General features: G+C 55.1%; 1 protein-coding gene across 8 annotated transcripts in view; it reads left to right on the plus strand.

The window, feature by feature from the left end:
• Window positions 1–13,774, plus strand: part of HIRA (histone cell cycle regulator) — a 106,220-nt gene that overhangs the window by 13,135 nt on the left and 79,311 nt on the right. For 5 of the 8 annotated variants that reach the window (XM_079943303.1, XM_079943304.1, XM_079943305.1 and 2 more), the window contains exons 2-7: window positions 3,224–3,286; window positions 4,512–4,622; window positions 5,801–5,891; window positions 7,105–7,199; window positions 12,181–12,276; window positions 13,291–13,451. In XM_079943303.1, the coding sequence (XP_079799429.1) occupies window positions 3,224–3,286; window positions 4,512–4,622; window positions 5,801–5,891; window positions 7,105–7,199; window positions 12,181–12,276; window positions 13,291–13,451 (617 nt within the window). Of the gene's footprint in view, window positions 1–3,223; window positions 3,287–4,511; window positions 4,623–4,697; window positions 4,831–5,800; window positions 5,892–7,104; window positions 7,200–7,397; window positions 7,466–10,054; window positions 10,140–12,180; window positions 12,277–13,290; window positions 13,452–13,774 lie in introns of those variants that run through there. The other 3 variants (XM_079943308.1, XM_079943309.1, XM_079943310.1) reach the window with 3 other exon arrangements.

Here is a 13,774-nt window from a genome sequence, read left to right on the forward strand (position 1 = left end):
GATGAGTTAGGTGGCTCCCCACCCGTGCAGACCTCTGTCACTGGACTTAGCTGTGAGGTTCATGTTGTCTACGTTTTGGCGCTCCCTGGGCAGGGCCAGGCTTCTGTATCTTTACTTTCTGTCTGCTTAGCCCAGTGTCAGCTCCTAGGATGGGCTGTGATTGGTACCTGTGCAGTGGAGCCCTTGGGCTCTGTATGTTCTTGGGGGGTCAGGCTGGCCCGTGACTTGTAGGCAAGTGACTTTGATGCGCTCCAGGAGGGAATACAGACTTCAGGAGCTAACCAGCACCCCGGGGGCTGGTAGATGCTCCTCACTGGTGGCCACTTAAGACTGATGCTGGCTGAGCTGGAACTTTCTTGGTTAAGATGATAAATGGTCAGCTTGGGTTGGCTTAAGCAGAACAGTGAATGAACTGGCATCTTGGGTTATCTCGTGTATAACAAACCACCCCCAAACTTGCTGGCTTAAAACAACGGCTTTATTATCGTTTGTGATGCTGCTCTTGGCAGGGCTCGGTGGGGCCAGCTCATCCCAGCTCCTCACGGGCTCTACTGGGGCAGCTTGAGCAGCCCGGGGCTGGAACAGCTCACCAGGGGCCCCGGGGCCTGGCCTTGAGGCCCACTTCTCACTCCGTGTGGCCAGCTGGGGCCTCGTCTCAGCAGGATGGTCTCAACGGAGTTGGACTTCTTACATGGCAGCAGGCTCTCTCCAGAGGGCAGATGTTGAATGAAGCTTCCTTGCAAGCCCGCCACACATTCTGTTAGTTAAAGGCGTCCAGGGCCAGCCCAAATTCAGGGGGCGGGGTGCACACAGGCTCAAAGAGCCGAGGAGTCCAGGGCGATGCTCGGAGCAGCAGGCCCGGTCCTGCACGCGCACGCTTACACTCTCGCCCGCCTTCCCTCTGGCTCACTAGCCCTCATTTCTCCCCTCTGGGCTTTGCGGGGATGGGTGTCCCCCAGGCAGGTAGTTTACTCCTTGGGCTTTGGGGCCAGATACCTGGCCTCTACCAGGCAGCTGTGTGGCCTTGGGCAACTTTCCAGACCTCTCTGCATGCCTCCGTTTCCCCCTTGTGGTGAAATGAGTGAGGGAAGGCCCCGGGCCATGCTGCCTGCTGGTTTGAGAAAAGCCCGGGAGCAGTGGGGGGCCGGGGAGCAGTGGGGCTGGCCCTGGAAAGGCAGCGCCCCTCGGACGGACCCCCGCGTGGCCCTGGCCCTGGAGGAAGGCACGGCCGGGTCGCAGCCCCTGCCCCTGGAGACACCTGCTCTTCTGAGTTTCACGAGGCCTTAGCGGTGCCAGCTGCTCCCTGTCCCCTGGCGTCCAGCAGGGCCCCACCAGGTCTCGGCGCTGGGTGGCTGGGCCCATGGCCCCACTCGTCCTTTCTCTTTCTCACAGCGCAGGTGGCAGGAAACCACCTTCACAACGGCTTCCCTCCAGCCACTCAGCCTGTGGGGAAAGGGTGGCACGTTCCCAGCAGCGCATGTGGGACTCTGGTGTCATTGGTGGCAGCCACTTGGCCTAGGAGGGCGCAGGTGTCCCCGCCTGCCTGAGTGTGCGCCCTTCAGGTCCTCTCCGCCGTGCTCTCTGCACCTGCCTTCCTGGGCCCCCCAGGGGATGGTTTCTGGGCTCTTTTCTTGAAGGTTAAGGGGGAACTGTTAGGGTCTGGCCTGCAGAGGAAGAGCTCTGACGGGTCGGCTGCTCTGCGCTGGAGAGAGTGCGGCTGTGTCGGGGCTCATCCCACGTACCCCGGGAACAAGTGCTCACAGTGGCCTGGGACTGAGTTTCCTGTGTGCGGGGGATGGCTTTGAACACACTGCGTGTGCTCAAGACTGGTCGGCAGCTGCTGGGCTGAACTTGACCTGTCACTGTAGAGCTCTGGCTCAGGGACCGGGGCCTGTTGTAGAGGCTTTGCTGTTGAAGTGACTGCCCTGCTACTGGAGAGCAGTAGGGCGTTTGCATTTCGCGCCTCTGCTTGCTGATAGCCCTGCACCGCTGCTTCCCCCAGGACCGCATAATGACCAATAGAGGGAGGAGGCACTTCCCTGGTCTTGTGGAAGCTCACTCTCAGCTTGACAGTGGGGGTGGGCCCTCCAGAAGAAGGTGGGGTGAGCGGGGTGCCGCCTGGGGCCACGCTGGCCTTTTGGTGCCAGCACTTGATCTTCCGTGCTCTCATGGGAGCCCTGGCAGGACTTTCAGCTCTCAAGCAGCCACCGCTGGCCCTGCCCAACCCGCATTTGCTGCCACGTGATTCCAGAGCTCGTGACCCTCATGCTAGTGTCCATGCCACCACCTCTTGGGTGACAGAGAAAGCATCCTCAACTAAGAGACCCCTTGGCAACAGCCCTTTGTATCAACGACCACTGATGTCCAGTTCGTTGTCAAGTGTCTCATTTGTCCCTGAGCAAATATTTCTGAGCCACCTTCCCAAGGCCCAGGCCAGAAGCTGAAGGAGGCCAGGGAGCTGGACAAACACCCACTGGGCACAGGCATAGTCTGCTGTGGCGCCTTTGCCAGCCAGGTCTGCCCAGCTGGCTATCCAGCTTCATGGGCCCCTGGTGGGGGACTGGGCCCGTGTTGTACCACAGTCCTTCCCCCGCAGGGACTGACTGTCTGATTGACCACACCATGGGGCCATCCCTGGAGGCTCAGCTGGAGGAGACATTGAGAAGGCGACTCTCCATGGACGTCAATGCAGCAAGAACACACGGGGTGGGGGGGCTTTTGGGAGCAGGGCCACGACAAGGGAGGCGGTGCCTATGCATTGCAGCCACTGGTCCTGCGCAGCTGTCAGATGGCCAGGCAGAAGAGCCAGGCTACCTGTGTCCCAGCTGCAGCCAAGTACAAATCCCTGGGTGGGGAGATGGCTGAGGTGCAGCCCCTGTGACTCAGGGCTCTTGTCCCCAGTAGCTCGTGGTCTTTCCAAACATGCACACCTGGCAGGTGGTGGGCTTTCGTCCGGTGGACCTCAGTGTAAGTGCCGGGGTCTGCGGGCTCAGTCCCGCAGTGACAGGATGCTTTGTCCCACTTTCAGACTTTAAGCTATTCGATGTCCCTTGGAAAGTCTTTTAACTCACAGGTGATTTATTGGTAGCCTGTTTTTTCCCCTAGGAGCAGTGATTAGGGGCGTTACATGAATAACCAATATTTTAAATGTTTGAGCTTGCTGCTATTTTCCAATGAATAAAAGCCAAGAGAGATGTTGTGTGTTTTTTTTCTTTGTTTCCAGGCAAGCCAATTTTTTCAGTTGATATTCACCCTGACGGGACCAAGTTCGCAACTGGAGGACAAGGTATGTTCACAGGTAGTGGAGGGAGCGCTCACAGCCCTGCGCCTCACCCCATGTCTCCTGATGCCCAGGAGCTGGGAGGAGGGAGAGGGCCTGCTGCTCATCAGCATGGATGTGCTAGGTCACATCTAAGCCCTTTGTGGCTCTGGCATACTCTCTGTAACTACTTTGGCAGCAGATTCCTGCTGACTAGGTTCATATTACAATCAGTCTGCATCCCCACCTTACTGAGCATGGGGAGTGGCCGGTGGTCCTGTGGACAAAGCCCCAGCCCCAGAGGCAAGGTCTCTGGTAGCATTTGCTCACCTTGAAAAAGGGAGGAGGTGGCTAAATTATGAAGTTAGTCATGTAGTCATGAAGCTTATTTTTCTGGGCTCAAAAGAATTCAACTGTGTCACTCAGGAGCTCTGGACTTAGCTGGGGGGCCGGAGTTTTGTCCTTGTCCACGAGAGGGGGCGCACCTTCCCGCCCGACTTGGCACAGTGAGGTCTTGGGAGCTGTTGAGGAAATATTTTTACCTACTGGCCAAGAGGCCATTTCAAGTGTGCTTTATGGTAATTCTGACATGTCCATTTCTAGGCACTTACTAGTTTTTGCCTTCTGTAACAGAAAGTTAGTGAGAGGTTGCCCTTTTTTAGTTATCAGTAATGGAAAACATTACTAAAATGCATAGATGTATATTTTTAGCAGAGTACTACTTCTGCTTATGACCACAGGAAACTCAAATGCCCTCTTTTAGTTGACCTCCCATCTGTAGGTGATGGCAAAGGGCAGGTAAGGTGGTAACGATCCTTTCCCTGTGTTGAGGGCACATTTCAGGCTTGGTTCTCAAAAGTGTCCAGTCAGCTGTGGGAACAGCAGTGGACCCCAAGCAGCACCTAGAGGGGAGGGGAGGTTGCGAGGGTGCCTGTGCACAGCTTCTTTGGGTTCCATATGAGGGGTCTGGGTTCTGGGTGGGCATGAGGACCTCCTAGGGGCCCCTGGTGGACCTGTGTTAGAGACCAGGCCAGAGTTCAGTGCAGACCCAGGCTGGCCTCAGCCTCCTACTGAGCCCACTGCCTCCAGTCCCCAGCGGCACTTGTTTTTGTTCACCTTCCCTGTGACACATAATAGTAACTCAGATCCTGCTGATCTATCAGCCCTGACTTCTGACAGCTAGGTGAGGGCGGGTCACAGGCTCCTATTGCCACTCCTGACACATTGAGTTGTTTCTGCTCCTTCGTTCCAGGACAGGATTCTGGGAAGGTTGTAATCTGGAATATGTCTCCAGTCCTCCAGGAGGATGACGAGAAGGATGAAAATGTCCCCAAGATGCTTTGCCAGATGGACAATCACTTAGGTATTACAGGGTGGCCCTTTGCAGGCTTTGCGTGTTGGCACAGTGCCCAAGGTTAGCACGTGTGTTTGTAATTAGAGAGATAAGGCCCGTGCGGCGGTAGCTCCCCTCGGCCTGCTGTCTGAAGGCACAGATGTTGGCTGCACACCTGGGTGAGTTATTCAGCAGAAGACTCGGCCTGCCCACAGAACCATCTTTGGACAGTCTGCAGGTACCTCTGGTGATTTCCTGCTCATGAGTCGTTACTGCCTGATTCCATGGGGCTTTGGGGCCAGCGACCTGGAAGCAGTAGGGTTCCGGGGAAGGGTGCACAAAAGACAGCTCACCAAATGTCTCAGATGGCCGCCGTGTCACTTGGGGCCCTTTGCCAGGCCCTTGTGGCCACTGGACAGTGTTGTAGTTTCCTTTCCTGCTGTAGTGCCTTAGTTTCCTGCCCTTGAGCATCAGGCTCTGGTTTCCAACCTAGCTGCCCACTGAGATGCTCCACTATCAGTTATGCCCCCTCCCTGCGTGCTATGTGTTCCTGCTCTCCCGACACACCCCTTGGCGTCCTCCACCCCAGAACACAAGGTGCCCGCAGGCCACGTGTGGACCACATCTTGGATAATGTCCCTTCTGCTGTGGGGCTCCAGAGGCTCTTGACCCATCAGGGCCAACAGGGATTTCTCCTGGCCTTAGTTTATAAGTGCAGGACCAGTCTACCTGCAGTGTTGACAAGTTTGGAAAAAGAGCTGGTTGGTGGCTTGAAGTCAAAGTTTTATGCTCTACCAAGCTGCTCCCCTGAAAGTTCTGGGAAAGGCATCTTGGCCTTTTTAGTACATGCCCTCATTTTGAGAATTATCCCTACTCAGAAATACATCTCATCATTCGACAGCCCTGAGATTTAGTTACTTACCAGTTTTCATGGAAAGAAGCCTTCTCCTATTGACTGTTTGATTAAGCACTAATGCTTCTCAGCTGACGTAGCGTTTCCCCTCCAGACTTTGCTCTGGTATTTGTTCTTACAGCACAAGTAGGTTGGTGCGTGAACTGAATTTTTCTTCTGGGGCTCTCACACAGTAGGTACCTTGAGTAGATCAGATAGATTAGATTTTGTAAACCCTCTGCATCTTGCCAAACTGCACAAAGCAAATGAGCGTGGTGACTGGATTTTCATCACCCTATTTTTTTTTTCTTCCCAGCATGTGTGAACTGTGTGCGGTGGTCAAACAGTGGGATGTATTTAGCTTCTGGGGGAGATGACAAACTGATTATGGTGTGGAAGCGGGCTACGTAAGCATCATTTTCTTTACTTCACATTTTATTTTTAGAAGCTTCTTTGCTGGTCTTTATCACAGTCACTTTCCCCACCCTGGCCCTGAGGTCTCCAGAGCTCTGACTCGATGAGTACCAGGAAGCACATGTAGGCGGGGGCAGCCGGGGCCTGACCAGGGCGGTGGGTGGCCACCTACCTGCCTGTGGACCTGCTCAGCACTCCTCACAGGGCTGCAGGGTTTCACCTGAAAAAGAAGGGCTCGTCCCTTCGAGGGCTGACATTGATGGCTTCATTTGTTTTGTCCTTCAAGTGAAATTTCCTAACACACAAGGTGCTCTGATGGGATCTGGGGTGGGGGATCTAGAGCGTGCCCTCTTGCCATTCACCTCGTTCTCTGTCAGCTTTACCTGGGGCTCCCAGGAGCCCCACCTTCCCCGAAAGCCCCTGCTCTGCACCCACAATGAACTGACCATCTCCTGGAGTCTCCTAGGGTGGGTCCTGGGCCTTTGGGGCCAGCCAGGCTGGGGACCAGACCCCACCCTCCTGCTCAGCCAGAGTGTCCCCAAGGCTGTGGCTTGGCGAGCAGAGGCGCACTGTCTCCTTCAGCCCAGCCAGCTGCCTCCGCGAGCCCTTCCTGTAGGTTTGAAAGAATTCTACAGGAGCTAAGGGTGTTAACAGAGCCTCTGGGGGTCCGAGGTGTTGGTGCCATGTCTGCAGGGCTCCATGACTGCTCAAGGCCCAGGAGCGAGCACCCCAGTTCCAGTGCTTTCCCTGCCCCAGTATTCAGGCAGAGGCGTTCAAGTCCTTACAGGAGGGCTTGAAAAATAGTGTTGCTTCTGCTGCTTTAGCCAACATAAATAACGTATTTAGTATACAGTTTGGAAAATTGAAGAGAAAAAAATCATAATCCCACCATCTAAAGGAAGCCACAGTTAATATTTTTGTATTTTTCACGTGTGTCTTTCTGGTCCATTTTCCAGCATAGGTGATGTATGGTATCGTGTTGTATATGACATTCTGGGACCTGTTGCCTTCACTTAATTCTATCCCATGGACGTTTTCCCAAGATTGGTGTAGGCCGTGTAGCGTTCCATCCAGTGAACAGATCATAATTTGCCCAGTCAGCCCCCATTGTTCACCCGTTTGGCACTCGCCAGCCGCTGTCTGTCTGCTTTGTCTCTGCGTTGCCCGGAAGTCCCCGGGTGCCCTTCTGACTCCTCTCTCACACAGGTACATCGGCCCCAGCACCGTGTTCGGCTCCAGTGGCAAGCTTGCCAACGTGGAGCAGTGGCGATGTGTCTCCATCCTGCGGAGTCACTCAGGCGGTGAGTGGGCTGCCCATGGGGTGGGCGCCCCGGCGGTGGCCGAGAGCAGCAGCGGCACCTCCACGGCCCCTGTGGACTGTGGGTCCTTAGAGCAGCCCTGTGTCTGGGCCACCCCTCCCCTCCCCGCTGCCTGCCTCCAGCTGCGTCAGTGTCCCCACTCCTGCCCTCATGGGCTGTATGTTTATATCTTTAATGTAGAACTCCCCACGTTCCGCTGTTTATCCTGGGAACTGAGTCACTACCTCCATCAGTGGATCGCTAAGTCCGTAAGCGCACTTTCTTTATTCCACAGAAACCCGCACACGGGGGCCCACTGGAAAGCTTTTTACTTGACTTTGAGAGTGTTTGCAAAGTGTTTTAAATAGGCTTGGTATGGAAAGAAACTCATTTTTCAGACTTGGACTGAAGTTGACAGCACTTGGTCAGATGCCAGGGATACCAGAGTCAGTGCAATTCAGTCTTCCTCAGAGAACCTGCGGTCTAGCCGGGAATAGCTGGGAGGGTGTGCCAGGCAGGGGCCAGCAGAAGCCAGAAAGTCTTGGTGCCAGTGGTGAGCTGGCAGCATGTAACCCCGCTGGACGTGTACTGCACGGCAGCAAGCGGCGCGGGGTGGGGCTGGCTAAGTGTGTGAGGGCAGGTCATGGAAGGCTTGTGCTCCTGCTAATGAGGGTGCCCTTTGTCGTGGAGGCCTGAGAGGGGGATCATCTGACAGCCCTACGGAAAACAAGGCAGTTTCAGGGGTTCAGATGAAAACTGCAAGGGCCCAAACTAGGCCTGTGATCATTGAGAGAGAGGAAGAGATTGACCTGGGGACTTTGAAGGGCTGAGCAAAGGGAGGCATGAGGGAGACCCCTAGCTGGGTGCCTGGGGAGCCAGCGGTATCCTCTGCTGAGACCATACGACCATGGGTTTATGGGGCTGGATGCCAGTTCAGTGCAGGATGTGCTGGGTTTGGGGGGTGTCCCGAGCTGGTTGGAATTGAGCCTGCCACTCGGGGGCTGGGGGGGCGGAGATGGGGCAGGAGAGAATCAGCTATGGTCCAGTCTGTGCTCAACACCCACTCTGCAGATGACACTTTAAAGGTGAACAGACCCACCTCTTAGAGACCACAAATTGAGTCCACATCTTTGAAAGCTGATAGTGTAACATTGTGTTATCTTTGATAACAGTAAAAATTTGTAACTTACCCTAACTTGCTGGCAGGTGCTCACAGTGGAGTCTAGTTGGGCTTCTCTGGAACTTGGACAAGGTATCCATGAGGTTATCCAAGTGGGGTGGGGCCTGAGTGACGACTTTCATGGGGCCCCTAACCTGAGACTTGGACTGAGCCATAACCTCGCCCTCCCTCCTGGCCCACCACCCCAGGGCTCTCCTCGACCAGGCAGGTAGGGATGCCCACCTTCAGTGGGGATACCTGCCACTCCTTTTGCAGTGGTCCTGGTAGCACCATCAGTTGCTAATAAAAATAGTTTTCTTTAATGGCCATAGAAAGCTGTTTCCCTACCATGATAGAGCCCTGTGTCTTTTAAACCATGCGCACATATTATAGTTCACAGTTGAGCCTTGTTCCCATTGATACTGAGAAAAGACAAACATGGGTGCTATCACCGCATTTGTTATTTTGGAATTTCTGCAGTACAGTTAAGCAGAATCTGAAGAAGGTAGACAGGGAATTCCCTGGCGGTCCAGTGGTTAGGACTCGGCACTCTCACTGCCGGGGCCCAGGTTGAATCCCTGGTCAGAGAACAAGGATCCCACAAGCCATGTGGCGCGGGCAAAAAAAGAGAGAAAAGAAAAAGAAGTAGGTTGACAAACTGGAAAACAATAGTAAAATGAGATGATATGAGGAATAAAGCTTTTAGGACTTATAAAGCATTGAAAAGCACTTCAGACTAATAAAAATAAGTCATTGAATTGGCTTCATATAAGAAGATGTTTAATTATCTGTCTTTCACTAGTCATAGCCAATTGGAATATCTAATGATAGAAAGAGATAAGTGCAGTTTTACTCAGATTCCCAAGGAGGGTCTTACTGAGAAGGTGGCGTCCAGGGGTTGAGCAGATGGCGATGAGGGGACAACCGTGTGGACCTGCAGAGAGCTATCCAGGTGGAGGGAGCAACTGGGGCAGCAGATGGAGTGTAGACGTGGGCTTGGGACCAGGGCGGGGGGGGAATGCAGAGCGGAGGGGGCCGGGAGGGGCTCTCGTCTGAGTGAGGCAGAGCAGTGTGGAGGCCTGGGCAGCAGTATGGAGCCCATATGGTGGGGGGCCGAGGCCGCACTGGGGAGACCAGTGATGTGATCTAGGTGAGAGCCTGTCGGGGGCCGTGGGTCGTCATGGTGGAAGTCAGGGCAGGTGGTCACACAGACTCCCTAGGGTGGGAAGTGAGGTGAGGCCCCAGAGGAGGTGGGACGGCTTCCCAGACCGTGGCCTGAGCAGCGGGAGGGATGCAGGTTCCTCACTTGAGGTGGGAGGGGGTGTGGGGGCGAGTGGACATTGTTGGGTCCGCAGTGCCTGGCAGCAGGGTGAGTGGACCTGCGGGCTGGCTGTTGGGGGGTGAGCCTGGAGCACAGGGGAGGAGCCTGGGGTGCGGCTGAGCCGGGGAGCCAGTGAAGGTGGTGGAGAGAACGTTTGAAGGAGGCAAGAGCAAGCAGCGTGCCCCACGTTGCCTCACGGTCGAGTGAGCATCGAGGATCGGCCGCTGGACTGGATGGCATGGAAGCCGCCGGTGGCCTTGGCAAGCGTGGTTCCTGTTGGTGAAGCCGGGTAAAGGCCTAATTGGCGGGCGCTCAGGAAAGACCGGGGGAGAGAGCTGGACGGAACCCAGCTGGTCTTGTCAGGCGCCTGCAAAGAAAGACAGCAGAAGAGCTGAGGGGAGGATGGACTCCAGGCCCGCTGAGGAGACGGAAGGGCTATAGCGGCTGGAAGACCCATCGGAGAGTGAGCGGGGGACGTGGCGGCGGGGAGGGGGGCAGTAAGACCAGGGAGGGGTCGCAGTGCTCTGTCAGGGAGGGTCTCTGGGCATGACTGTGGGAACTATGGCTGAGGCCAGAAGCCAAGGTCATTGGAGTAGGTGGAGGACTTTAAGGGTGTTAGAAAAATCATCCTCTTGGAATCACCAAGAATGATGTTGGAGAGATGACGGGAATGACAGTGACCAGAAACTTACATCTTCAAGGACAGGGAGGGTCTCAGGTGTGTGTAGAGCTGTGGCAAGAAGGAAAGGGCGTTGTATGGTCTGAAGACAGAAGCTCCAAAACTGGGGTTTGGGGAGGAAGTCATGTCACATGTGTGGATTTACTGCAGAACTCAGCAGTGACTCCAAAGGGTGTCTGGAAGGATGACTCAGGACGTGGGAGAACTCATTCAAACAAAGTTAACAACGTTGAAGGAGGCTACAGTGCTCCTGACAGCTTGGTGTGTTGTGAAGGCGGCACCTATGACCGATAACAGAAGGCAAGATTCATTCCCCACACATGGCGGGGTAACCAGCCATTCAGCAGTTCGTGGGTGAAAGGAAGGTAATGTAGAGCCTTAGCTAAAGACAGCATGATAAATTCCAGGTATTAAAGAAACGTTCTAAATAAAGCAAGAGAAAACGGAATTGAATATTTATTAGACCTCCAGCAGAGGGAATATTTTTTCAAAGTTAACAAGCAATAAGAGAAATCATTTTTAAAAATACAACAAAGGAGAAAAACTGACTTTACTACATAAACCTTCTACAGCATAGGAAGGTAAACTGATGGAATTTGCAGCTAAGGTCTGTATTGTCCATAGTCCATGGAAATTGCTAAGAAAACCGGTCTCCTTTCTGGAGTCTCAGGTGAGCATGTCTCTGCTCTAGGACTCAGGAAGTACAGGGGGGTCTGTGGTTTGCACGGCTGCCCCCCAATCCCACCCACGCTCTGAGCCCCAGAAGAGGTTCCTGTGCCTCCTTTAGCAGACACTGCATTCTCGTTAGACCCGCCAGCACAAATCACCTCCCAACAGACGGGGTAGGAACAGAGGAGTCCCTGAAGACAGCTTCAGACACACCAATGTGCACAGTCTTCATTTTGCGAATTAAAGTGGAACTTCAAACATAAAAATGTACTCAATAAGTTAGAAGGGAAAAAAATCATAATCCTCAAGCTAAAAAGGGACTTTTGAAAAGGACATTCTGCTAGTAGAAATGTGAAGAATCCAGACTCATGAAAATGCCCAGGTGCTCCGCCCAGGTTCCCACGGTGCGGCATCCATCTCAAACAAACGCCCCGGGGTGTGCAGAATGACGTGGGCACGTGTGCTTATGGGCATGAGGAACTGGAACCTGGTCCAAGTCCACTGCTGAGTTAGGTCTGTTCCGGGTCTCGAGTGCCCTCAGCCACGCAACGCGGAGCAGGACAGCGGGGCCCGGGCTCGTGCTCAGCACTGGCGCACACACGGGAGATCACGGTGCTGCCCGCGTGGGCCGTCTTGTCGAGCTGACTCTGAAGATTTAAATCATCCTGTGAGCAAAGGACTAGATGGCTCCTGACTGGCTGCTCTCTCTGTTTGTTCACCTCACCAGCCATCCCTCCGCACTCCCGGTGCCGCATCAGGCACTGAGGTTGGAGAAACCAGGGAGACCTTGGCTGTCACGCCGCGCTCTGATGAGGCCGGGTTAGGGTTGGAGAAGGTGGCTCAGCCGGCCCAAGGGCTGCAGACCCAGCCATGCAGTGGCACGAGTGCCACACTCTTGGCCAGGCCCTCAGTGCTTTGTCAGAAGGGAGTCGGGTGGGGCCGTTAGATGCTTCAGATCTTAGGACTGATTGCAGAACCTTAGTGGGGAAGTTCTTCAGGTTGGTTTGGAAAAGTCTAGTTATGATGGTCTCAGGTCAAGTCTCCTCAGGTGTGAGAACGCCAGGGGGCTGCTGACTGGCCAGCTGGCAGGGTGGAGCTGCGCCGTGGCCATATCCACCACCAGGAAAGAGACTCACCATTGGCCATTGTCTTCCAGATGTGATGGACGTAGCGTGGTCCCCCCATGACGCCTGGCTGGCCTCGTGCAGTGTGGACAACACCGTGGTCATCTGGAACGCAGTGAAGTTCCCAGGTCCGCACCTGTGCCCGGGCGGCCTTTCCGTGGGGCTGCCCGGCGGTGTCTGGAACGGGTGGGCTGGGTCTCCTCGGCTGGTGGCAGCCAGCCTGTCTTGTCAGTAACTCAGGTCTTCTTTATCAATCACATTTAAGGTTTAAAGAGAAGTTTACATTAAAGAAAAATAATAGTAACCAAGTGCCGGCATGGGTGTCCCTGCTGCAGGCTGTGCGGATGGACCCCTGGCACTGGGAGCCCAGCCAGCTGCCCTTGAGGGTGCGCCCTCCCACTCCGGGCTCTGGCCTCAGCCCAGTAGCCGTCTCCTCTGTGATGCCCTCGAGCATGAGCAGGCTAATAGATCCAGTTTTGCAGATCAGTTTTTCTGTTAACGTGTTTGAAGTCCCTACCGATGGCAGAGCCTGGGATGGCACTGCAGTTTGCAGCCAGTGAGATGCTTCTAGTCCCTGCCTGGTGACAGGAGCATGTTCTTCTCATAGGCTCGGGTCCCGGTCACCTGCTCTCTTCATCAGCTTCCACCGTGTTTGGGGACTCGGCCCAGCCACCGTGGCTGGGGTGTTATTCAGCTTACAGCTCTCTGGGGTCCAAGCTCCCTCCCCTTTGTCCTCAGTGATGACGAGCAGAGGACTCACTCAGCGCAGGCCCGGTCCCCCAGGGAGGGTCACATCGGGAGGGCTCGGATGGGCACGGGCTCCTGTCTGGAAAAGAAATCATGGGCAGGGCTGCGGCTGCCGGCAAGGTGACGCGGCGCCTTTCAGCTCTGGCCCTGGCTGCCTGCCCCTCTGAGGGCATGTGCAGCCTCAACCCATACGTGTCAGCTTGGCTGGAGGGAAATGGGTGGCGCCCACCTCTTGGGTGAGAACAGACTCTTCTGCTTGTGCCCAGGGGTGGGGCTGGCCAGGGCAACTCCTGAAGCCCCTTCTGTTGGCTGGCCGACCCGTGGCCCGTTTCTAGACAGAGTCACTGTTTTCCCCTTGGTAATGGCTTTCCAACCTCACTTATTTGTCCTCACAGAAATCCTAGCTACTCTGAGAGGCCATTCTGGCCTGGTGAAGGGCCTGACTTGGGACCCTGTTGGTAAATACATTGCCTCTCAAGCCGACGACCGCAGCCTGAAGGTGTGGAGGACGCTGGACTGGCAGTTAGAGACCAGCATCACCAAGCCTTTTGATGAGGTAAGAGGCCCGGCAGGTCCCCCACCCCCGCCCCCTGCCTCCCACACGGAGCAGGGGCTGCCTGGGGTCCAGACGTGGTCGGGGAGCCCAGAGTCAGGTGATGAAAATCATTCACTTCTCAGAAGCTATTAAACATCCACCTTTGTAGTGAAAAGGCTTGTAGGTGTTAAAGCTGAAGAGTTTACAGCACACTGCCCCTTGGGGTGTGGGGGACGTAGAGGGTGGAGGAGGCTCTTATGTCTTCCTGAGGGCGCTGGGCCGTGATTGCTGACCTTCGCTCTGCAGGCCAGCCGGCTCCTGTGGAAGGCGTTAACAGTCCAGTT

Source organism: Stenella coeruleoalba, assembly GCF_951394435.1.
Source record: "Stenella coeruleoalba genome assembly, chromosome: 14".
In the NCBI taxonomy this organism is placed as follows: Eukaryota; Metazoa; Chordata; class Mammalia; order Artiodactyla; family Delphinidae; genus Stenella; species Stenella coeruleoalba.